Source organism: Pristiophorus japonicus, chromosome 27 (genome assembly GCF_044704955.1).
Source record: "Pristiophorus japonicus isolate sPriJap1 chromosome 27, sPriJap1.hap1, whole genome shotgun sequence".
In the NCBI taxonomy this organism is placed as follows: domain Eukaryota; kingdom Metazoa; phylum Chordata; class Chondrichthyes; family Pristiophoridae; genus Pristiophorus; species Pristiophorus japonicus.
In genome coordinates, this window is record NC_092003.1 from 5,734,156 (window position 1) to 5,758,031 (window position 23,876).

A 23,876-nucleotide genomic window follows, 5' to 3' on the forward strand; every position below is an offset into this window, starting at 1 on the left:
TTGTAGAAACAATGTGCGTGGGTGTGAGCAGCCATGGTTTCGCTTTCATGGATGCACGAGCAGGCTCCAGCTAACGGTTGCTTTTTAATACCGCGCCACCATCCAGTTTTATACCAGACAAACATCATCATCATAGGCAGTCCCTCGAATCGAGGATGACTTGCTTCCACGCCAAAAAGTTCACAGGTGTTTCAATGAAGGACCTAATATTCCGGATCCCGAACTACATGTTGAAGGGTGGAAGATGCCTGTGCGTGGACTTTTTTAACATGTGGTGACCGTTGCACTCCAGCCATCACACGGGCTTGACAGAGCTAGGCCTTTATCCAGTAGCAAGGATTAACCTGGACGACTGGAGACCAGCTCTGTTGCACAGACCTATTGCGCACACGTATCACAGTGTGGGCTGGCCCGTGCTGCCCCTGGGCCCTCGCCTCTTCTGGGTCCCAAACTCAGACCTCTCCTGGGCCCCGATCATGTCGCTCTACAGTCTTTCGCCGCTCCTCAGTCTCTCGCCGCTCCTTCGCCCCGACCACCGCTCCTGTTGTACCTGCCCACGCTCCAATCACCAACCTGGACTTTGCAGATGTCCCTTTTCACTGCCATTGCTCTCCTGCTCCAGCACGCGCTGCTCCCAGGAGTGGTAGGCCACCGCCCTGCTCCTTCCGCTCCCCGGCCTGCTCCGATGGTGCTCGTACGTCAGGGGCCACGCAGAGAAACACCGGTGAACCCCAATGGGAAGCGAGAGATTTTTAAAATCGGTAAAATCATGGAGGAGTGAGACATCCTTGTGCTGCACGAGGATATTCCACAAGCTCGTGTGCACCCACAATCCTGCACGCAGCCACTTCCTAATCTCAGCCACTTGGGCTGGCACCAGAAGTGTCGCTCCATGGGACTCTCATGCATCTTCTTGTTACCAGCTTAAAGGTGCAACAGACTCGAGTGTTGGGGCGTGCGCACCGGTAACTGTGGCACACTGGTTCTGGGATAAGGTGAGCCACAGAGTCATGAGACATTCATTAATCCCTCTGAGGCGGTCAACCAGCTCGTTCTTGATGGGGAAACCAACTCCATGGATGCGGCGTTCTTGCTCTGGTTTGCGTTTCCAGAAGAAGGTGTAACCTCCGCCTTGTTCTTTGAGCTGGCCTTCCCCTGCCCGCCGGGTCTCGCTTAGGGTAGCGATGTCAACATCGAAGCGTCTAAGTTCCTAGGCAACTATGGCGGTGCGGCGTTCCGGTCTGTTGCTGTTGGACTTGTCGATGAGGGTCCTGACGCTCCAGGTCCCGAACGTCATTTGAAATTGGTAAAAGTTCAAATCTAACTGTAATTCATGTGAAACAAATCATAAAATCATAGAATGGTTACAGCACAGGAGGAAGCCATTCGGCCCGTCGAGCCCGTGCCGGCTCGCTGCAGGAGCACTTCAGCCAGTCCCACTCATCCGCCCTTTCCCCGGAGCCATGAATTTTTTTTCCCCTTCGGGTACTCATCCAATTTCCTTTTGAAAGCCACGATTGAGTCTGCCTCCACCACCTCTTCAGGCAATGCATTCCAGATCCTAACCACTCGCTGCCTGAAAAAGGTTTTTCCTCATGTCGCCTTTGGTTCTTCTGCCAATCGCCTTAAACCTGTGTCCTTGGTTCTCGATCCTTCTACCAATGGGAACAGTTTCACTCGATCTATTCTGACCCCTCATGATTTTGAACACCTCGATCAAATCTCCTCTCAACCTTCTCTGCTCCAAGGAGAACAACCCCAGCTTCTCCAGTCTCTCCACGTAACTGAACTCCCTCATCCCTGGTTGAGTTTGCAAGACAGAAAAATGTCCAAAATAGCCAAGAACATTTCAAATTTAAGTTGCACAATTGGGTATCAATTATTCCCATCAATCTCTGCAAATAGGCATTAATAAGGCCAATGGGAACATAATAAGACCTGTTATGCAGACAATCTCCTGCAGTTCACTGTGGGGCAATTAGAAAGTCATTAACACGGCACTGAATATCTGTTAGCTAGCTGCCGGCCAAGAACGCGGCAAGTCATCTTGTAGGTTGTCAATCAGTGGGCTATTCTCGTAGATTTAAACTGACCGGCCACAATACCTGAGCAACTAGGCCGCTATTCCCTTTCTTTCTCCCTCTCCCTCCCATTAAGCCAGCCCCTCTCTCTCTCTTAGATGGAGAGAGAGAGAAACTATTTCTGCTGGTTGGGGAGTCTAGGACCAGGGGGGCATTAGAGCCAGGCCTTTCAGGAGTGAAGTTAGGAAACACTTCAATATACAAAGGGTGGGTGGTGTTTGGAACTCCCTTCCGCAAACGGCAATTGTTCATTTGAAATCCGAGATTTAATAGATCTTTGTTAACCAAACTTATTAAGGGATACGGGGCAAAGGCAGGTGGATGGAGTTAGGTCACAGATCAGCCGTGATCTCACTGAATGGCGGAACAGGCTCGAGAGGCTAAATGATCTACTCCTATTCCTATCTTTCTATATTCCCAGATGTTTTTTTTTAAATTCATTCACAGGATGAGGGCATCGCTGGCAAGGCCAGCATTTATTGCCCATCTGTGGAAGTACAGGCCATAAGGTCACCGGTCTGGGCAGCCAAAGCGGAGCCAATTTCCCCCAACATAAAGACCGAGTATGCACTGTCAATCAAGACCCTGATCACCTCACACTTATTGGCACCAACTCAACTAGTTCGGCATGAAAAGGAGGGTATAAAGATAGACAGATTCGAACAGTCCATAGCGAGTAACACTCGGCAGAGGCAGGCACCAGGGAAGAGACCCTCGACGGAACAGTGTTAGGATGGACTGATCATACGGGGACCTATTGGGTAACTATAAAGTATAAGTGGTGAGTCTTGTACTTCTTCTGCATTAAACGAACATTAACGATACTGCCATTGTCTAGTGTGTCATTTGGTATTTAACTCAAGAACCGTCGCAAGCAACTGTTAGTCACACGACTAGTGAAATTGCCGTTCGAGCAACACCATCCCTAACTGCCCTCCAGAGGGCTGTTAAGAGTCAACCACATTTCTGCAGATCGAGAGTCACATATCGACCAGACCGGGTAAGGGCAGCAGATTTCCTTCCCTAAGGGGCATTACTAAACCAGATGGGTTTTTATGACAATCCAGTAATTACATGGTCTCCATCACTGATACTAGCTTTTTATTCCAGATTTTTTATATTTAACTGAATTTAAATTCCCCAGCTACAGTGGTGGGATTCAAACTCACGTCTCTGGATCATTAGTCCACTTCAGGGATTCAGCTAGGCTGACACTCCAGTGCAGTCCTGAGACAGTGCTGCACTGTCGGAGGTGCCGTCTTTCGGATGAGACGTTAAACCGAGGCCCCGTCTGCTCTCTCAAGTGAACATAAAAGATCCCATGGCACTATTTCGAAGAAGAGCAGGGGAGTTATCCCCGGTGTTCTGGCCAATATTTATCCCTCAATCAACATAACAAAAACAGATGATCTGGTTGATCTGGTCATTATCGTGTTGTTGTGTGTGGGAGCTTGTTGTGCGCAAATTGGCTGCCGCATTTCCCACATTACAACAGCGACAATTCAAAAAGTGCTTCATTGGCTGTAAAGCGCTTTGAGACGTTCGGTGGTCATGAAAGGCGCTAGATAAAGTCAAGTCTTTCTTTCTTTCATAACCACTATGCTACCGTTGATCTACATAATGTAAAGAGTATACAGCCTGATCTGAGGATGCCACTGAACAATGAAGTACAGGACATGTTTGGTTTCTGGTCCTGGGAATAGTACTGCATTCAACGTGGCTGCTTTTACATGGCTCAAGTGCTTCCAGCTCCCAGTGTGAAGGTCCCACGCAGCCTGTGGCTGCACCAAAGTAAATTTATTGGATTAGCTGGCCATTAGGTTAAATAAAACGTGTCTTCCCTGCCACTGACCTGGTGAATTTACTTTGGCGTTGCCACTGTGCTGGCCGCAGTCCCACGGCGCTCTCTGATTTCAAATCTTTGGAGCTCCGCTACGCTGCAGTGTGTGGCGTGGAGCCCTCTGTATTCTTTGGTAATCTGCTGCTGCCTTAATCAACTGCTTGGGCTGGATTTTCCGGTCCTTTGCGCTCGAGGTTTCGCCCCGGAGCGGGGTGAAAGGCGGCGGTGAGGTCTCCAACGTCCCGCCGTGATCCTCCGGTCGGGTTTTGCGGCGGCACGGAGCAGCACCAGCGGGAAGAGCTGCGCCGGGTGTGCAATGCCCGCATGGTCGCGACGCCGGCGCGAGTTTTGAGCTCTTGCTCGACCCGTCTGCGCGGAAGTTTGCCCGCAATGAGCGCCTGGGAAATCAGAGCGGTCGAATGATCCCGGCGGCAGAGAGGAAGGTAATGGGCTCCAAAAGTAAGTGCGAGTGTTTATTGTTTTAATTTCTTGTGCGAGTTGTGTTGCGGTGGCGTGGGCAATGTTTTTGTGGGGTTTTTAGGTTCCCTCCCCCGCCTATCCCAGGCCTCTCGCGGAGTGCTCCCTGGTTGGCTGTTTAGCTCGGGAGTTTCCCAGCCTTGCATCAGGGGAGGTGTACAACGCACCCCTTCGCACTGCGCCCCCCCCAGATGCCCAAACTTAAATACTGAGGCACAAACTATTCCCGGCCATTAACTTCCCTGCCTCGTCGCCATTCTCGCCCCGAAAACAGAAAATTCAAAATTCCAGCCCCTTCTGTCTTACTCCAAGCCATCCATAAGATGAAGGGGCTCCAGACACGCCAAGTCAGGCCGGAAACCTAAGCCCGGGTTACAAAAGCAACACTGGAAAAAGCCTGGCGTTGGGCAGATGCTCAGAAAATTAAATCAAGTGAAAGCCTCGGTTATTGTTCCATTTACCGCAGAGCCTCAAAGCCTCCCTGGTGAAGTGCGACATCACCACTGAGACCTGGGAGACCCTGGCCGAAGACCGCCCGAGGTGGGAGAAGGGAAGGCGTTGAGCTCTTCGAGTCTCAACGCAAAGAGCGTGGAGAGGTCAAGCGCAGGCAGCGGAAGGAGCGCGCGGCAAACCAGCCCCACCCACCCCTTCCCTCGACGAATGTTTGCCCCACCTGTGACAGGGTCTGTGGCTCTCGTTCAGCCATCAAAGAACTCACTTTGGGAGTGGAAGCAAGTCTTCCTCGATTCCAAGGGACTGCCTATGATGATGCTGAACCCCAGAGAGAGTGTGGTGCGTATATCTATTTCACATATTAAGTGGGCAGGGGCACTTGCAATGCACATGACTATTGCACGTCAGGCATTCTAACCCCAGATGTCACATTTTGTGAAGGGATGCAGAACCTGAAAACGCTGGGTGCTCCTGAGCTGCAACCTGAAACGGACAAGCACATTCCAACGTGCTGAGCTGCTAGACAGCAATTAAACTGTGCGTGTGTGTGTGTGTGTGGGGAGCGTAAACACCGGCAGGGACCAGTTGGACCTGTTTCTGTGCTGTGCAGTCTGCGCAACTGACCCGAGCCTTTGTTCAACAAGAATTAGAATTCATGACCTTCCAAGGGACACGATTCCAGGGCAGCAGAATACATTGTGCATTACGTGCCGGAAACCCCCGTCATTCTAAAAGAGTGAATTATCCACAAGTAACCAGGCCATTTCTTTACTCATTTCGGTCGGCGGCTTTGCAGAGAGTGCAAGTAGTGCACATGATGGTTTGATTCAGGTTGGCCCTCCTCGGAATCAGAGCCGTTTACGGCACAGCAGGAGACCATTCGGCCCATCGTGTCTGTGCGGGCCGAAAAATTTCACGCAGACTGAACCACCCACCTGCAACTGCACCACAATGGGAGGGGGAGGAGGGAAGAAGAGCTCTGAAGAGACTTTACAGGAAGAGGGGAAAAATGGGATTAGGGTGGTGTCAGACTGGAGTTACTTTCACAACTCCCAGCAGACAGCTTCAGAGCAGTGCCGCATTAGCTACTACTTTAAGAGATTAATTGTGGCCAAGACAGCTGGTGATCGACCGAGCCAAATTACATTTTTATTAAATGGAACCTGTGTTTTGGGATTTCATTCTGCAATTCCTTCCAGGTTTCCGTGTCAGCAACAAACCGATGGCCTAATCTCCTGTCAACCGTGCAGCGGAATAGAAAGAAAGGCTTGGATGTATACAGCGCCTTTCACGACCACCGGACGTCTTAAAGCGCTTTATAGCCAATTAAGAACTTTTGGAGTGCGGTCACTGTTGTAATGTAGGAAACACGGCAAAGCAAGTTCCCACAAACAGCAACGTGATAATGACCAGATCATCTGTTTTTGTTATGTGGATTGAGGGATAAATATTGCCACCTAGACAACTCCCCTGCTCTTCTTCGAAATAGTGCCATGGGATCTTTTACGTCCACTTGAGAGAATAGATGGGGCCTCGATTTAAAGTCTCATCCGAAAGACGGCACCTCCGACAGTGTAGTGCTCCCTCATGCCCTCCGACAGTGTGGTACTCCCTCAGTACTGCCCCTCCGACAGTGCAGCGCTCCCTCAGTACTGCCCCTCCGACAATGTGGGGCTCCCTCAGTACTGCCCCTCCGACAGTGCAGGGCTCCCTCAGTACCGAACTGAGAGTGTCAGCCTAGATTTATATACTAAAGTTCCTCGAGTGGGACTTGAACCCACAACCTTCTGACCCAGAGGCGAGAGTGCTGCCCACTGAGCCACAGCTGACACAGCAGGTCACGGTGTCTGTGCAGTGGAGTAGGGTGCCGAATGGCACATGTTAAACGTGGATGAGGAAGGACACGCAAACCAAACCAGTGCATCGACCCAGAAGGCTGCTGGAACCGCACTCGGCCAAGAGGGAATAGAAAAAAAATTGGGAACGAGAAATAAATCATTGTTCATCAAATCATATGAATGCTACACGATTGTACAAATATTGATTCTGTTGCATGTACAAGGGTTTAATTCATTTTTTTTCTATTGAAATCCTATTTTTCATCTCCAGTTTCAAAAGTACTCTCATTTTAAGGTGATGACAAAGATTGCAGAGCTCAATATAAATTAATCCTCTACTCCATCAAAATATATCAATTCACTAATGCTTAGGTGTGGATTACAGGTAATAAAAAGATTAGTTTATGCTGGTGGCAAATTAGTGTTTAGCCATGTTATTATACAAGAATGTGGATCATTTATAAAATCAACAAAAGAATGAATGATGCCTTTGAGAAATAAAATCTCTTCAAGTTTTCCCAAACTTGGTATCTGCGTTCTGAGGAATATTCTACAAAGGCAAAACTGGATTTAAGTAAATTAGGTCGTTTGTTGTAATCGCTGAACCTCGAAAACATTAGGATCCTAAACTAAATCCTAAACAGCGAACTCATCCTTAGAGCGTGGCTCTTTCATAGAAATCCACCAGTTAATCTCCTCTGCTGCAGTGAAGAAAAGATCTACAAATGAAAAAAAGAGACGCATTTATATAGCGCCTTTCACGACATCAGGACGTCCCAAAGCGCTTTACAGTCAATGAAATACTTTCTGAAGTGTAGTCACTGTTGTAATGTAGGAAACACAGCAGCCAATTTGCAAATAGCAAGTTCCCACAAACAGCAATATGATAATGACCAGATAATCTGTTGATTGAGGGATAAATATTGGCCCCAGGACACCGTGGATAACTCCCCTGCTCTTCTTCGAATCGTAGCCCTGGGATCTTTTACGTCCACCTGAGAGATCAGACGGGACCTCGGTTTAACATCTCATCTGAAAGATGGCACCTCTGACAATGCAGCGCTCCCTCAGTACTGGCACTGAAGTGTCAGCCTAAATTTTTATGCTCAAGTTTGTGGAGTGGAACTTGAACCCACGACCTTCTGACTTAGAGGCGAGAGTGTTGCCCACTGAGCCACGGCTGAGATCAGCACAACTGAGGTCGGGGGTTCAAGTCAAGGTGCTTCAAATGTGATTGAAAGGCTGCATTAGAGGGAGCAGCGTGCGGCGGCCCAGGCTGGCCCGGAAATCGGAGTGGTCCCGGCCTGCAAGACTATCAGCAGGCCGGGGCCATTACAGGGAGCAGCGCGTGCTGCTGCAGAAGGGTGACGGCTGCGAAGCTAGGTCGCTGACTGCAGTGCGGGCAGGCACAGCAGGAGGAGCGAAGGAGTGGCAAGAGTTTGTAGATGGAAGTGACCGGGGCCCAGGCGAGGCGTGAGTCTGGAGCCCAGAAGAGGCGAGGGCCCAGAGGCAGCACGGGCCCAGCCCACACTGCGATATGTGTGCGCTCGGTCCCTGCAGCAGAGCTGGTCTCCAGTCATCTTACCAATGGACCAAGACCTAGCTCTGTCAAGCCCGTGTGATGGCTGGTGTGCAACGGCCACCCCATGTTAAAAAAATCCACGCTCAGGCATCTTCCACTATTTAGGATGTAGTTCGGGATCCAGAATATTAGGTCCTTCATTGAAACACCTGTGAACTCATTCCTTTTTGGCGTGGAAGCAAGTTATCCTCGCTTCGAGGGACTGCCTATGATGATGATGATGATGCTTCAAATGGATTGTTTGTCACTGAAACCGTCATTTTAGAAACCACAACAGAGTGGCTTTGAAGATTTGTGAAACGTTTCAGCGTGATCAGAGGCTCTTCCCAAGGTCCGTTGAATCTGTGGCTGCCTAGGTATTGTCCCGGATAGCTGCAGACACCTGTGGTGAGCCTGCACTAGCCTGGGCGCTTTGGTTATGTATAAACTTGAGCTTCCAGTACACATCTCCCAATGGGCCTCACATGAAGCTATGCTCACTTGTAAGGAGCTTTCGGAATACAATCGCTTGTCCCAGCTTTCCACCTTTTTTCATCCCATTTCACAAGACATATCAGATCAATTAACTCCAAAAAGGTATTTGAAATTCAGACGTCTTATTTCAAAACAATGTCCTCAGTCTGTCAGTAACCTACAGGGCCACGGACCAAGAGCTGGAAAGTGGGATTAGGCGAGATAGCTCTTTGTCGGCCTGCGCGGACACGATGCGCCGAAATGGTCTCCTTCCGTGCAATAAATTTCTATGATTTCTATTCTATAATTCTATGCTATGACTTTTTCAGGATCTCAGGAGAAAGTGCATGATCCCAGCAATAGTTAAAATTCCTTGGAAAATGCTAATTGTACGACTTGAACTGTGAGTGCAGAACCAGAGGACACAAATACAAAACGTACATGCCTCAAGTGAAACTAAAGATTAGAAAATTATTTTATGCACCGTAAGCCATTAATCCTGTGTCAATTCACTCAATCAAGAAAAAGCTGAATAAATATCTGGGATCAATAGAAATAGGGCTGGAGATTATGGGGCTAGGTACAGGCAGGAATGGTCGCATATTCTAAGGGCACAGTTGATCCTGGGACTCGTGGAAAGTCGTCTGTGGAAAAGAACTGGCCAGTTGATTAGTGAAGGTGTGAATAAAGGTGTGAATACCATCAACGTTGTCGCCGCAAGATCCTGCAAATCCCCTGGGAGGACAGGCGCACCAACATTAGTGTTCTCAATCAGGCCAACACCCCCAGCATCAAAGCACTAACCACACTCAACCAGCTCCGCTGGGCGGGCCACATTGTCCGCATGCCAGACACAAGACACCCAAAGCAAGCGCTCTACTCAGAACTCCTACATGTCAAGCGAGCCAAAGGTGGGCAGAGGAAACTTTTCAAGGACACCCTCAAAGTCTCCCTGATAAAGTGCAACATCCCCACCGACACCTGGGAGTCCCTGGCCAAAGACCGCCTAAGTGGAGGAAGAGCATCCGGGAGGGCGCTGAGCACCTCGAGTCTGGACGCCGAGAGCGTGCAGAAAACAAGCGCAGGCAGCGGAAGGAGCGTGCGTCAAACTAGGCTCCCCGACCACACTTTCCTTCAACCACTGTCTGCCCCACCTGTGGCAGAGACTGTAGGTCCCACATTGGATTCTTCAGCCACCTGAAAACTCACTTTTAGAGTGGAAGCAAGTCATCCTCATCATCATCATCATCATCATAGGCAGTCCGAGGGACTGCCTATGATGATGACGATGATGATGATGAAGTGAGTAACATATGTCGCATAGTTTTGAGACCTATTTGATTAATACCTGCATAGAAATAGCGTACATAGTGTGAGCATCTTGAAGGTCATCCATGACCTTTCCCATTCAGTCCTATCCTTTTTCCAGTGTTGCTGCCCTTCATAGTTGGACTGCTCGTGTGAAACCTGTCGCACCGAATCCAAGGCTGAGCCAAAGGTAACAGTTCTCGAGTCGGCTTGTGGCTGAAATACCCACGCACAGAATGAACAAATCTACTGTTATTTGCTCATCAGCCCTCGGAGACCCATTTCCGAAATGTGTTCAGTCTAAGCACTATTTCTACTTGTACAGCTACGCCAGGATGCTTTGAATTTGCCATCAGTACATATCGTAATTCTCGAATTGGGCTGCTCGGTCACCTGAGAACTCACTTTTGGAGTGGAAGCAAGTCTTCCTCGATTCCGAGGGCCTGCCTAGGACGATGACGACGATGACACTTTTCTGTCTCCCTCACTGGCTGAAACCACCGACCACCCTCCAGTCACTGGGTAATCTTCACACAAACAAACACTGCGCCAAGTCCCAAGCTATTGGTTGCCATAGAAATGATGGTTGCAGTCCTGTGTGGCACACAGACCCACCTCAGCCTAGGCAGGCCCGTCAGTGAAGGAGTGCTTCTCTACCTCGTAACCACAGAAAGGAAATTAAAACACCAGGCGTACCAGCAGTCAATGGGACCAACAATACAATGGCAGAAAGCTGATGTACGGCACACGCCAGAGACCTGTGTGAGCGGGTGTAATGTATGCACCTGTGAGCATGCCCACTGGTTCAATCAGACTCAATAAAACCCCACCTAGTTGGGTTCAGGGGATTGACGATGAGGCAGATGGTTGTGAGGTTATCCACTTTGGCAGAAAAAATAGAAAAGCAAATTATAATTTAAATGGAGAAAGATTGCAAAGTGCTGCAGTACAGCGGGACTTGGGGGTCCTTGTGCATGAAACACAAAAGGATAGTATGCAGGTACAGCAAGTGATCAGGAAGACAAATGGAATCTTGGCCTTTATTGCAAGGGGGATAGAGTATAAAAGCAGAGAAGTCTTGCTACAGTTATACAGGGTATTGGTGAGGCCACATCTGGAATACTGCGTGTAGTTTTGGTCTCCGTATTTAAGAATATACTTGCATTGAAAGCTGTTCAGAGAAGGTTCACAAGGTTGATTCCGGAGATGAGAGGGTTGTCTTATGAGGAAAGGTTGAGTAGGTTGGGCCTCTACTCATTGGAGTTCAGAAAAATGAGAGGTGATCTTATCAAAACATATAAGATAATGAGGGGGCTCGACAAGGTGGATGCAGAGAGGATATTTCCACTCATAGGGGAAACTAAAACTTGGGGACATAGTCTCAAAATAAGGGGCCGCCCATTTAAAACTGAGATGAGGAGGAATTTCTTCTCTCAGAGGGTTGTAAATCTATGGAATTCTCTGCCTCAGAGAGCTGGGTCATTGAATATATTTAAGGTGGAGATAGACAGATTTTTAAGCGATAAGGGAATATGGGGAGTGGGCAGGGAAGTGGAGCCGAGTCCATGATCAGATCAGCCATGATCTTATTGAATGGCGGAGCAGGCTCGAGGGGCCGTATGTCCTTCTCCTGCTCCTATTTCTTACGTTCTTATGTTTCTGCGTTGGCCGACAAAGAGCTATCCAGCCTAATCCCACTTACCAGCTCTTGGTCCGTAGCCCTGTAGGTTACAAGTGCATATCCAAGTACTTTATAAATGTGGTGAGGGTTTCTGCCTCTACCACCCTTTCAGGCAGTGAATTACAGACCCCCACCACCCTCTAGGTGAAGATATTTCCCCTCAAATCCCCTCTAAACCTTTAAATCTATGCCCCCTGTTTGTTGACTCCTCTGCTAAGGGAAATAGGTCCTTCCTATCCACTCTATCTTGGCTCCTCATAATTTTATACACCTCAATATGCTTTCGTATCAGGAGCTCTATGGTGGTCAGACTATTCTCCAACAAGTCTGCCACTGTAATAAGACACAGATGTTGTTCTTTACAAATCTACGATGTATAGACTTTGTCGCAATGAGGAGCTGTAGGTACTGCAAAGTGTCTTGTGGTTTTGCATCGGGCACAGTGAGACTGTGTTCCCACTTGTACGGCCCTCTTATTACTTCTCATGGTTTTTTTTAAATGTAGACAAAACATACCATTATTGTCTTGCTTCAGGATACACAGCGGAATAGGGAAACACACACTTCAGCTCTAATCTAACACACAGTCTGTCAAACAAATGTTTCACTGTAAACAAATTGACTGTTCCTCAGAAAAACACACATACACACACACATACTGAACTCCCTCAGTAAGGAAAGATTTTTCAATTTTATTTCAAGTGAAGCTTACACGGAAAACTCGAACATCAAAGTCTGCTCTGCTAAAATGAAGACAAGTTCGGCAATGAAGGACCCGCAAGACCATAAACCGGTCACATGATCAACCACAAGAGAGCTGTGGCACTTGATGAACCAATACGCGAGTCTCCCAGTAGCCCGTCGAGTTGATCCAGTGAAACATAGAAACATAGAAAATAGGTGCAGGAGTAGGCCATTCGGCCCTTCTAGCCTGCACCACCATTCAATGAGTTCATGGCTGAACATGCAACTTCAGTACCCCATTCCTGCTTTCTCACCATACCCCTTGATTCCCCTAGTATTAAGGACTTCATCTAACTCCTTTTTGAATATATTTAGTGAATTGGCCTCAACAACTTTCTGTGGTAGAGAATTCCACAGGTTCACCACTCTCTGGGTGAAGAAATTCCTCCTCATCTCGGTCTTAAATGGCTTCCCCCTTATCCTTAGACTGTGTCCCCTGGTTCTGGACTTCCCCAACATTGGGAACATTCTTCCTGCATCTAACCTGTCTAACCCCGTCAGAATTTTAAAGTTTCTATGAGGTCCCCTCTCATTCTTCTGAACTCCAGTGAATACAAGCCCAGTTGATCCAGTCTTTCTTGATAGGTCAGTCCCGCCATCCCGGGAATCAGTCTGGTGAACCTTCGCTGCACTCCCTCAATAGCAAGAATGTCCTTCCTCAGGTTAGGAGACCAAAACTGTATACAATACTCCAGGTGTGGCCTCACCACGGCCCTGTACAATTGTAGCAACACCTCCCTGCCCCTGTACTCAAATCCCCTCGCTATGAAGGCCAACATGCCATTTGCTTTCTTAACCGCCTGCTGTACCTGCATGCCAACCTTCAATGACTGATGTACCATGACACCCAGGTCTCGCTGCACCTCCCCTTTTCCTAATCTGCCACCATTCAGATAATAGTCTGTCTCTCTGTTTTTACCACCAAAGTGGATAACCTCACATTTATCCACATTATATTTCATCTGCCATGCATTTGCCCACTCACCTAACCTATCCAAGTCGCTCTGCAGCCTCATAGCATCCTCCTCGCAGCTCACACTGCCACCCAACTTAGTGTCATCCACAAATTTGGAGATACTACATTTAATCCCCTCGTCTAAATCATTAATGAGTCGCTGACCCACTCAGACCAGCAGGGACCCTGGGTTTGATCCCTGTCTACGTCGATTTAGTGGTTACATAGAAACATAGAAAATAGGTGCAGGAGTAGGCCATTCGGCCCTTCGAGCCTGCACCACCATTCAATATGATCATGGCTGATCATGCAACTTCAGTACCCCTTTCTTGCTTTCTCTCCATACCCCTTGATCCCTTTAGCCGCAAGGGCCACGTCTAACTCCCTTTTGAATATATCTAACAAACTGGCCTCAACAACTTTCTGTGGTAGAGAATTCCACAGGTTCACAATTCTCTGAGTGAAGAAGTTTCTCCTCAGCTCGGTCCTAAATGGCTTAGCCCTTATCCTTAGACTGTGACCCCTGGTTCTGGACTTCCCCAACATCGGGAACATTCTTCCTGCATCTAACCTGTCCAATCCCATCAGAATTTCATATGTTTCTATGAGATCCCCTCTCATTCTTCTAAATTCCAGTGAATATAAGCCTAGTCGATCCAGTCTTTCTTCATGTCAGTCCTGCCATCCCGGGAATCAGTCTGGTGAACCTTCGCTGCACTCCCTCAATAGCAAGAATTGGGGTATGACTGTGGCTTGAGCACCCCAAGATTAATGTCGGAAAATGAGAGAGGGTTCCTGCAACTAAGTGTTATCTGGGTGAGCTTTGTTGGAAGGAAGAGGAGAGGAAGTGGGAGAAACAGCAGTCCATCCCAGCCGATGTTAATGAGCAAATTGTCCAGGGCATCCCAAACGAGTGAAATATTGGGCACATTCCCACAGAGCTCAGAGACCTCTTCTGTCTCAGATGCATGTTTCATGCACAGATATTTCATTTCAGCAAATTCACGTTTCTTTTTAAAATGGTGATCGCAAGGAGTGTTCAAATCAACAACAATACCGACTTGGCCCGTCACTAAATGGAAGTAGCGAGAGATACGACAAGAAATCCAGCTGACAGTGGTACACAACAGAACAGTCACAGCACTGGATACTAAAGCTTTTTCTCCCCCTGCTCCTCTCCACTTGTATTGGGTGCCCTCCAGTACATTGCCCAGGCGACCATTTTTAATAGACCTGATAGCAGGGCAATAGAGAAACCCTCAAGGCCTCCTCAGCACCAGGTCATTTTAACTCCCGGGCCTCATTTAAACAGTTCTGCTCTGTTTACAGCCCGGCGCTGGGATCCTACATTTGGCCTTGGTGTCCGGGGCCAAGGAGGTCAACAGTCAGACGGGATATCCACTTCTCGATTCTGGAGGGAATCAACAACTCGGGCATAGTTTCTGAATGAGGGGTCGCCCATTTAAGACGGAGATGAGGAGGTACTTCTTCCCTCAGAGGGTCGTGAATCTGTGGAATTCTCTACCCCAGACAGCTGTGGAGGCTGGGTCATTGAATATATTCAAGATGGAGTTAGACAGATTCTTGAACTACAGGGGAGCCAAGGGTTATGGGAAACAGGCGGGAAAGTGGAGTTTAGGCCAGGATCAGATCAGCCATGATCTTATTGAATGGCGGAGCAGGCTTGAGGGGCCAAATGGCCGACTACTGCTCCTGTGTTCTAATCACTTTCCAGTGAACCCCACGGGAAAGCGTGCATGTAGAGATTGAGTGACGGTGGGGTTAGGCTGCACTGCAATGTCCCACCATGGGCAAGTACCACCTGACGCTGTCTAGTCTCGCGAAAGAAGGGCGGCCACTTGGCAATACATTGAAGAGGCAATGACACCCACAGAATCGTGCCCTCTGAAATAAACATAGAAAATAGGTGCAGGAGTAGGCCATTTGGCCCTTCGAGCCTGCACCACCACGCAATAAGATCATGGCTCAAAGAATCAGCATGTTCAGGGAAGACAATTAGCAAAAAGACTGCCAGAAATAGAATAAAGGAAACGGCGAATTTGATTCTACCTCCTTAATTTTTTTTTACAAGAGAGAAGATTGCCCCTTTTAATTTAGGCCTCCATTAAGCTGTAGGTTACACCTTTCCTGGGGTGCAACAATCAGACTGACCTATCAGTGTTTTCTGCCTACCTGCTAAGGCCTTGATACGTGAGCGTTCGAAGAGCCGTGCGGAGCTGTTCTCGTTGTCCCACTCCTCCTCGTTGGCATCCCAGCGGTTGTTGATGTCATTGTACTGCTGCTGGATCTCAATGCTGTCGTAGTCGGTGGCTGTTGACATTGTGCTGCTCATCCTTCAGGACAACGTATGCGCCTCAATCACAACTGCAAGACAAGAGGAGATTTGTTGTGTCACTACAGCGCATGATCACGGCTACAGCCAGAAAAATCGCCAAATTAGTTGCTCGGGCGGCTCAAACTGTTCGAGGCACATGCAGCAGGTGGCACTCAGGGTTGAACCCTGACCTGTTCTGCGGTCTCTTTCCCTGCTCACTTATCACGCGAGTGTCTCACCTCCTGACTCCCCGAAGTCTTTCCACCATCTACAAGGCACAAGTCAGGAGTGTGATGGAATATTCTCCACTTGCCTGGGTGAGTTGCAGCTCCAACACTCGAAGCTCAACACCATCCAGGACAAAGCAGCCCATTTGATCGGCACCCCATTACCACCTTCAACACTCACTCCCCCCATCACCGGCGCACCGTGGCTGCAGTGTGCACCGTCTACAAGATGCACTGCAGCAACTCGCCAAGGCTTCTTCGGCAGCACGTCCCAAACCCGTGACCTCTACTGCTAGAAGGACAAGGGCAGCAGGCGCATGGGAACACCACCACCTCCACGTTCCCCTCCCAGTCACACACACCATCCTGAACTGGAAATATATCGCCGTTCCTTCATCAAAATTCTGGAACTCCCTCCCTAACAGCACTGTGGGAGTACCTACACCACACGGACTGCAGCGGTTCAAAGCAGCGTCTCACCACCACCTTCTCAAGGGCAATTAGGATTGGGCAATAAATGCTGGGCCTTGCCAGTGACACCCACATCCCGGGAACAAATAATAAAAATAATAAAATATTCCTGCTGGTTTGGATCTGTTATACTTATTAAACCCTCCACAGTTCAACAACCTGCCAGTTCACTTCGAAGCGTGGCCACTTAGGTGAGGTATTGGAGGGCAACCATGGAACCATATCCCAGCAAAAGTTAATGGGGTCAAAATTCACCCCTGCCCGAAATGGGTTGCACCTTCCACTTTTGAAGTGATTTCTCCGCCACGTCGGATGAGGTCGCTTCTTTTGCGAAATTCAGCTTTCGTCATTTTTTATAAAGCGGACAGGAAGTCGGTCATAATGGGGGCAGAAGTGAGGGGCGGTGGGCACTCTAAAGGGGTGGAAGTGGAGGCAGGACGGGGTCTCCGCCGCTGTTAATCATCAGCAGAGCGGCGATGATGTCATTACACGTGTACGTCACCACTTGAAGTGAAGGGGAGAGCAGTGATTCTTTAGGTTCGGTGCACTAGGCCACCAGGGAGCGTTTCGGCCGGGCCAGCGGTCTGGGTCTCAAGCGCCAGGCTGCCTGCTGGCGGCTCGGCCGAACCCGGGGGGTGGGGGGGGGGGGCACAATTGTCCGCCCACCTGAAAGTCGTCAGGCAAAAACAATAAAATGGCGGACGCGGCATTGCGCCCTCGCCTTTAATGGCCGCCGTGCAGCGAAGTCCCACATACAGAAATCAAGGTGCACCGACAGAAAAAGCTGTCGGGGGCACCGCTCGGCGGATCGAGGATTTTTACTGAATTTGGCTGGAGATGCGGGAGATCGGCGGTGCGCGCTTTGATCACGCACTTAGGCAGCAGCGGCAGGGCGGAAGATGGGACCACCAGAAAAATCCCCGAGCTGAATTTCGCTGGCGGCGGCCATCGGACCGGAAGTCGGCGGCCGCTCAACTCCGCCGCTTCCCGGCGATAAACGGCCTTTTTGGGAGCTGAATTTCAGTCCCAAAGCCTTCGGGGGTGGGGGGGAGAAAAGGAGAGGAGAGAGCTCTCTTTAAAAGAAAAATGGTCGCCTTTATGGTGCGGATAAGGTATTGTGGCACAGTATGGCTCGACATCAACATTTGCGCATGTGCACAGCAAATTGTGATTTGTACGCTGACAGAACACAATTCGAAGAGTTGGGCGAGATGTGGGAGTTAAAGGGGAGCCGTGTATACCTCTCATACAAATGGCACATGTCTCGGTCCCGTGCAATTGCTGCACTTTACATTGTAATTCGAGTCTGGGGATTGGGTGGTGCAGTGGGTTTGCAGCACAATGTTCTTTCAGGCCTGGGTCTAAATCTAACGCAGACTGAGTTCCTCGTGCACTCTCTTTCTCGGCTGCCTCTACATGCAACAAATCTGGAGCAGTTTAAATCCAGTCTCAAAAAACAGGCACAGAGGTCGACACTGACGTCTACTGCACTCGGAAAAGATATTCGACTGAATTAGGGAATGGAAATGTCTGAAATTAGGATCAGCACACACATAACGGACTGGAAGATGTAGTCTGCGTCCAGCCTGTGCTACATTTAAACTGGGACACCTTGGCAAGCACTAATGAACATTATAAACTAAAACTAGAGGGAAAAGTCTCAGAATAAGGGGCCGCCCATTTAAAACTGGGATGAGGAGGAATTTCTTCTCTCAGGGGGTTGTAAATTTGTGGAATTCGGTGCCCCAGAGAGCTGTGGAGGCTGGTCATTGAATTGATTTAAGGCGGAGAGACACAGATTTCTGAGCGATAAAGGAATAAAGGGTTATGGGGAGCGGGCAGGGAAGTGAAGCTGAGTCCATGATCAGATCATCCATGATCGTATTGAATGGTGGAGCAGGCTCGAGGGGCCAAATAGCCAACTCCTGCTCCTATTTCTTGTGTTTTTATAGAACGAGAATGAATCCTGTGTTTTTCTACTCTATCCTCTGCCTAGCTTCTCACATACAGTTTCGAGCGACTGGAAGCAGCTACATGCAAGGTAACCTTGTAGCTCGGATGCTTCGCAGCGTAATTTTAACACCTGCTATTTGCAGCATAGAGCAATAAAAGCTTGACCCATCCACCTCCACGGAGGTGTGTGGGGTTGCTGACCCATCCACCTCCATGGCACGAACCTGGTATTGCAGTACTTCCAGGAACGGTGCTTGGGCTCTAGGCCTTTTGGCTAAGAGCATTAGCGCAGGGTGATCCTTGATGTGTGCAAGGTGACCTCTGGCGTTTGTGATCTGACAAAGAATTGGAAAGATTGGCTACGAAAATTTTTTTTAAAAGGCTGAATTAATTGTGCGAACAGCTTCTCACCCTTACACTCCTTAGTAGCTGCTCAACACAACTCAAAGCCATGAAACGTTATCTGGGAAGTATCAGTTTGCAAAAACAAAAGTCATTTATCACGTTGACATCGCTCACAGATCTGCTGGAATTTTCTGGTTTTATTTCAAGTTTCTAGCGTACATTTTTTTTAAATCTCTGGATTTATCACCCTGTTGCTATACTGGGTGTTAGCACACAGTCCATTCAGAATCACGCAGAGCTGGAGCAAGCAAAATATTATTTTAATAGAGATGACCATCAGTTATCCGAATGAGGGCCTGGTTGAGGTGATCGCTTGACTCCAATACGTGGTAGTCGGCCACTGAGATTTAGAACTGATAATTATTAATCCACAGCCACAGCCCACCCACTAGGAATAGCTTACACAGGATACAGCTCAGAAACAGGCCATTGGGCCCAACCAGTCCATGCCGCGTTTATGCTCCACTCGAGCCTCCTCCTGTCTTTCCTCATCTAAATCTATCAGCATAACCCTCTATTCCCTTCTCCCTCATATACTTGTCTAGCCTCCCCTTAAATGCATCGATACTATTCGCCTCAACCACTCCCTGTGGCAGCGAGTTCCACATTCTCACCACTCTCTGGGTAAAGAAGTTTCTTCTGAATTCACTATTGAATTTCTTGCTGACTATCTTATATTGGTGGCCTCTAGTTATGCTCTTCCCCACAAGTGGAAACATTCTCTCTGTATCCACTCGATCAAAACCTTTCATCATTTTAAAGACCTCTATTAGGTCACCCCTCAACCTTCTTTCAAGCGAAAAGAGACCCAGCCCGTTCATCCTTTCCTGATATATATATATATATACCCTCGCATTTCTGGTATCATCCTTGTAAATCTTCTCTCCACCCTCTCCAGTGCCTCGATATCCTTTTTATAATATGGCAACCAGAACTGTACGCAGTGCTCCAAGTGTGGTCCAACCAAGGTTCGATACAAGTTTAGCATAACTTCCCTACTTTTCAAATCTATACCCTCTAGAAATAAACCCTAGTGCTTGGTTTGCTTTTTATGGCCTTGTTAACCTGTGTGGCTACTTTTAGTGATTTGTGTATTTGTACTCCGAGATCCCTTTGTTTCTCTAGCCCGCCTAGACTCGCACCCTCCCGGTAAATGTCTCCTCCCTATTCTTCCAACCAAAATGTAATCCCTCACATTTATCTGTGTTGAAATTAATTCCCATTCTGCAAGTTTATTAATGTCCTCCTGTAATTTGTTGTAGTCCCCCTCAGTAGTGACAATCCTCCCCCGCCCTCCAGTTTGGTGTCATCTGCAAATTTGGAAATTGTGTGTTTGATTCCAAAGTCTAAATCGTTAATATAAATTGTGAACATTGGTTCCAGCACTGATCCTTGTAGAATACCACTACCCACCTTCTGCCCCTGTGAATAGCTATCCTATGATCTTTAACGTCCACCTGAGAGGGCAGATAGGGCCTCGGTTTAACGTGTCCTCCGAAAGACAGTACCTTCGACAGTGCAGCACTCCCTCAGCACTGCCCCTCCAACAGTGCGGCTCTCTCAGCACTGCCCCTCCGACAGTGCGGCGCTCTCAGCAATGCCCCTCTGACAGTGCGGCGCTCCCTCAGTTCTGCCCCTCCGACAGTGCAGCGCTCCCTCAGTCCTGCACGGGGAGTGTTAGCCTATAATTTGTGCTCAAGTCTCTGGACTGGAGCTCGAATCCACAATCTTCTGACTCAGAGGCGAGAGTGTTACCCAATGAGCCAAGACTGGCACTGTGTATTTGAAATATATATATATATATATATACACATAGATAAATTATATAACTATATATCATTAGTTAGTACATAATTAAATAACACTACTTGAATTTGTGCTATTTTGAACAGACTTTTAGCTAATACAGTCTTGGGCTGTAAAAACACTCAGAACACAGTATAATAACCAAGAGGTCCCAATGGTACAACAAAGCCCAACTGCCCACATACAAACTGCACTTGGTATGGCTAATCATTCTCAATCAGTATGTAGCCGCAGCTGGAAGGGCGGCGTTTATATTTAAGATGGTTATCCGTTGCCTCTCATATTCATATTGTCCAGATAAAGTCCTTCAGGCCATCAGCAGTGCTCCACAATCCCACTCGACTAATCAAACCAATCACGAAAAGAAAATGACCAACGCAAAGGACAAACGTTTCAAAGTGCAAGCTGAGGTGGAAATGCAACTTTATCTTGTGTGAATCGAGCTGTTTAAATGGTGTGCTTTTACCTACTTCAGGAAAAGGCAAAACATTTCGAAGTGGCTCAGCAACCAGGAGGCATATAGAAAGACTTGGATTTATGTAGCGCTTTTCACAACCTCAAAGCGCTTTACAGCCACTGAAGTATTTTTGGAGTGTAGTCATTGTTGTAATGCGAGAAACGTGGCAGCCAATTTGTGCACAGCAAGCTCCCACACACAGCAATGTGAAAATGACCAGATAATCTGATTTTGTTATGCTGATTGAGGGTTAAATAATGGCCCCAGGTCACCGGAGAGAACTTCCCTGCTCTTCTGCGAAAGAGTGGCCATGGGATCTTTTACATCCACCCAAGAGGGCAGACGGGGCCTCAGTTTAATGTGTCATACAAAAGATGGTACCTCCGACAGTGCGGTGCTCCCTCAGTACTGCGCCTCCGACAGTGCGGCACTCCCTCAGTGCCGCCCATCCGACAGTGCAGCACTCCCTCAGCACTGCACCTCTGACAGTGCTGCGTTCCCTCAGCACTGCACTGGAGTGTCAGCCTAGATTTTTGCGCTCAAGTCCCTGGAGTGGGACTTGAACCCACAACTTCTGACTCAGATGCACGTTTACTACCCATTGAGCCACAGCTGACACTGTGGTGAAATTGAGACTGTTTTTTTACATTTAACCTCTGTGGTACACTCACAGTTCGTTTGATTTAGTCCAAATTTAAAAATCTGTCAGGTAGAAATTACGATAGGTGCTATTCCCGTAGAAACATCTGACCCTTAGCAAATTTCTCTCGATTCTATCTTAACACATGCCTTCACCCATCTGAAAGACGGCAGGCCAGAATTTGGTACAGGCACATTGGGGTCATTTTGACCTTGTGCGATGGTGTAAAATGAGTGCATGCGAATTGACAGCCCATTGTACATCTCTCACGATTTTTTATTTCCATTGACTTCACCTCAATGACGATGATGACTCTGTGCCCAAGATCTGGGACAGGGGTCTGCATTATTAGCTGTGGGCGGACAGGAGTCCCACTGACGGAGAGGGATTCGGGTAATTTCTGGCCGCTTGTCTTTGCCAAGTTCAATAATGCCAACCATGCCTATCCAGGCAATGAAAAGGACTGTGTCTCTGGACACGTCCATCATGTCACACAGTTCAAAATGTCACATCTCAGACATCAAGCCCCTGTCAGACTTAAATCATGACTGGCCTAAAGTCGCTAGGCTGTTAATAATCAGTCAAATCTGACTGACTTAATGTGAATGAATTAAACAATAGCAAAAAGCACCAACGCAAACCAGCAGCAAGCTGAGCAACCACATTTTATTCAAAGCTACCATTAACTCAGCAGCAGGTCGCACAAAAGAAATCAAATCGTTCAAACGATTTCTTTGCAGAGTTTCTGACTGCCATTTCTCTTTGTCACTGAGCTGTTGAGTGCATACATCCGGAAATAACATTTACAATATAACATTGAAAAATTACACAATTCAGGAATATATTGTTAAACTTGCACCACCCCCCCCCCACCCCCACCTCCCCACCCGACAAAAAAAACCCATTTAAGTTAAAGATACCTACAAGGTTTTCCTCCAGACAAGGCTACCTTTCTGTCTTAAACCTGGGACTCGGTGCTGAAATTTCTGGTGGCTGTGTGTGAAACTGTGTGTGCGTGCAAGATTGTGTGTCTGCGCGCGTGCGTGCGAGATTGTGTGTCTGCGCGCGTGCGTGCACGTGTGTGCGAGATTGTGTGTCTGTGCGCGTGTGTGCACGTGTGTGCGAGATTGTGGGTCTGTGCACGTGTGTGCAAGATTGTGTCTGTGCGGGTGTGTGCGAGATTGTGAGTCTGTGTGCGTGTGTGCACGTGCGTGCGAGATTGTGTGTTTGTGCGCGTGTGTGCACGTGCGTGCGAGATTGTGTGTCTGTGCGCGTGTGTGCACGTGCGGGAGATTGTGTGTCTGTGCGCGCGAGATTGTGTCTGTGCGCGTGTGCACGTGCGTGCGAGATTGTGTGTCTATGCGCGTGTGTGCACGTGCCTGCGAGATCGTGTGTCTGTGCATGTGTGCATGAGAGGTTGTGTGTCTGTGCGCATGTGCACGTGCATGAGAGATTGTGTGTGTGCGCGTGTGCACGTACGTGATTGTGTGCACGTACGTGATTGTGTGCACATGCGAGATTGTGTGCACGTGCGTGTGAGATTGTGTGCATGTGCGATTGTGTGTCTGTGCGAGATTCTGTGTGTGTCTGTGTGCCTGTGTGCGAGTGAGCGAGTGTGCGCGTGAGTGCACGTGAGTGCGCGCGTGAGTGTGTGCAGCGCACAGTTAAGTGTTTACGTGTGTGTGTATTTCAGTGAGAAAGAGAGATAGACAGTAATTATTTTCAACCCCGTATCTATAGAATCAAAACTCCAGGACAGACAGGGGCATCACGGAAGTTGCAGTTTTACCTGCTGCAGATGAACAATTAATGCGTGGATATATTTCGACAAACCAGATAAAGAATTTACAACGATGCTTGAATGGTGTCCAGATTAAAAAGACTTAATTTTGTTTAACTTTTTTATGCTGTGATTGGAAGCAGCTAGTTAGAAAAGACTTACATTTATATTGCGCCTTTCACAACCTCAAGACGTCCCAAAGCGCTTTACAGCCAATGAAGTACTTTTTAGCAGTCACTGTTGTAATGTGGGAAACGCGGCAGCCAATTTACGCACAGCAAGCTCCCACACACAGCATGTGATAATGACCCAGATCATCTGTTTTTGATATGCTGATTGAAGGATAAATATTGGCCCCAGGACACCGGGGAGAACTCCCCTGTTCTTCTT

The 23,876-nt window shown here is 48.2% G+C and overlaps 1 protein-coding gene across 3 annotated transcripts in view; it reads right to left on the reverse strand.

The window, feature by feature from the left end:
- sptbn2 (spectrin, beta, non-erythrocytic 2) overlaps window positions 1–23,876 on the reverse strand; it is a 376,681-nt gene that overhangs the window by 254,944 nt on the left and 97,861 nt on the right. For all 3 annotated transcript variants that reach the window (XM_070868170.1, XM_070868166.1, XM_070868167.1), the window contains one exon: window positions 15,606–15,797. In XM_070868170.1, coding sequence (XP_070724271.1) covers window positions 15,606–15,765 — 160 coding nt within the window. In that variant the 5' untranslated portion in view covers window positions 15,766–15,797. The remainder of the gene's footprint in view (window positions 1–15,605; window positions 15,798–23,876) is intronic.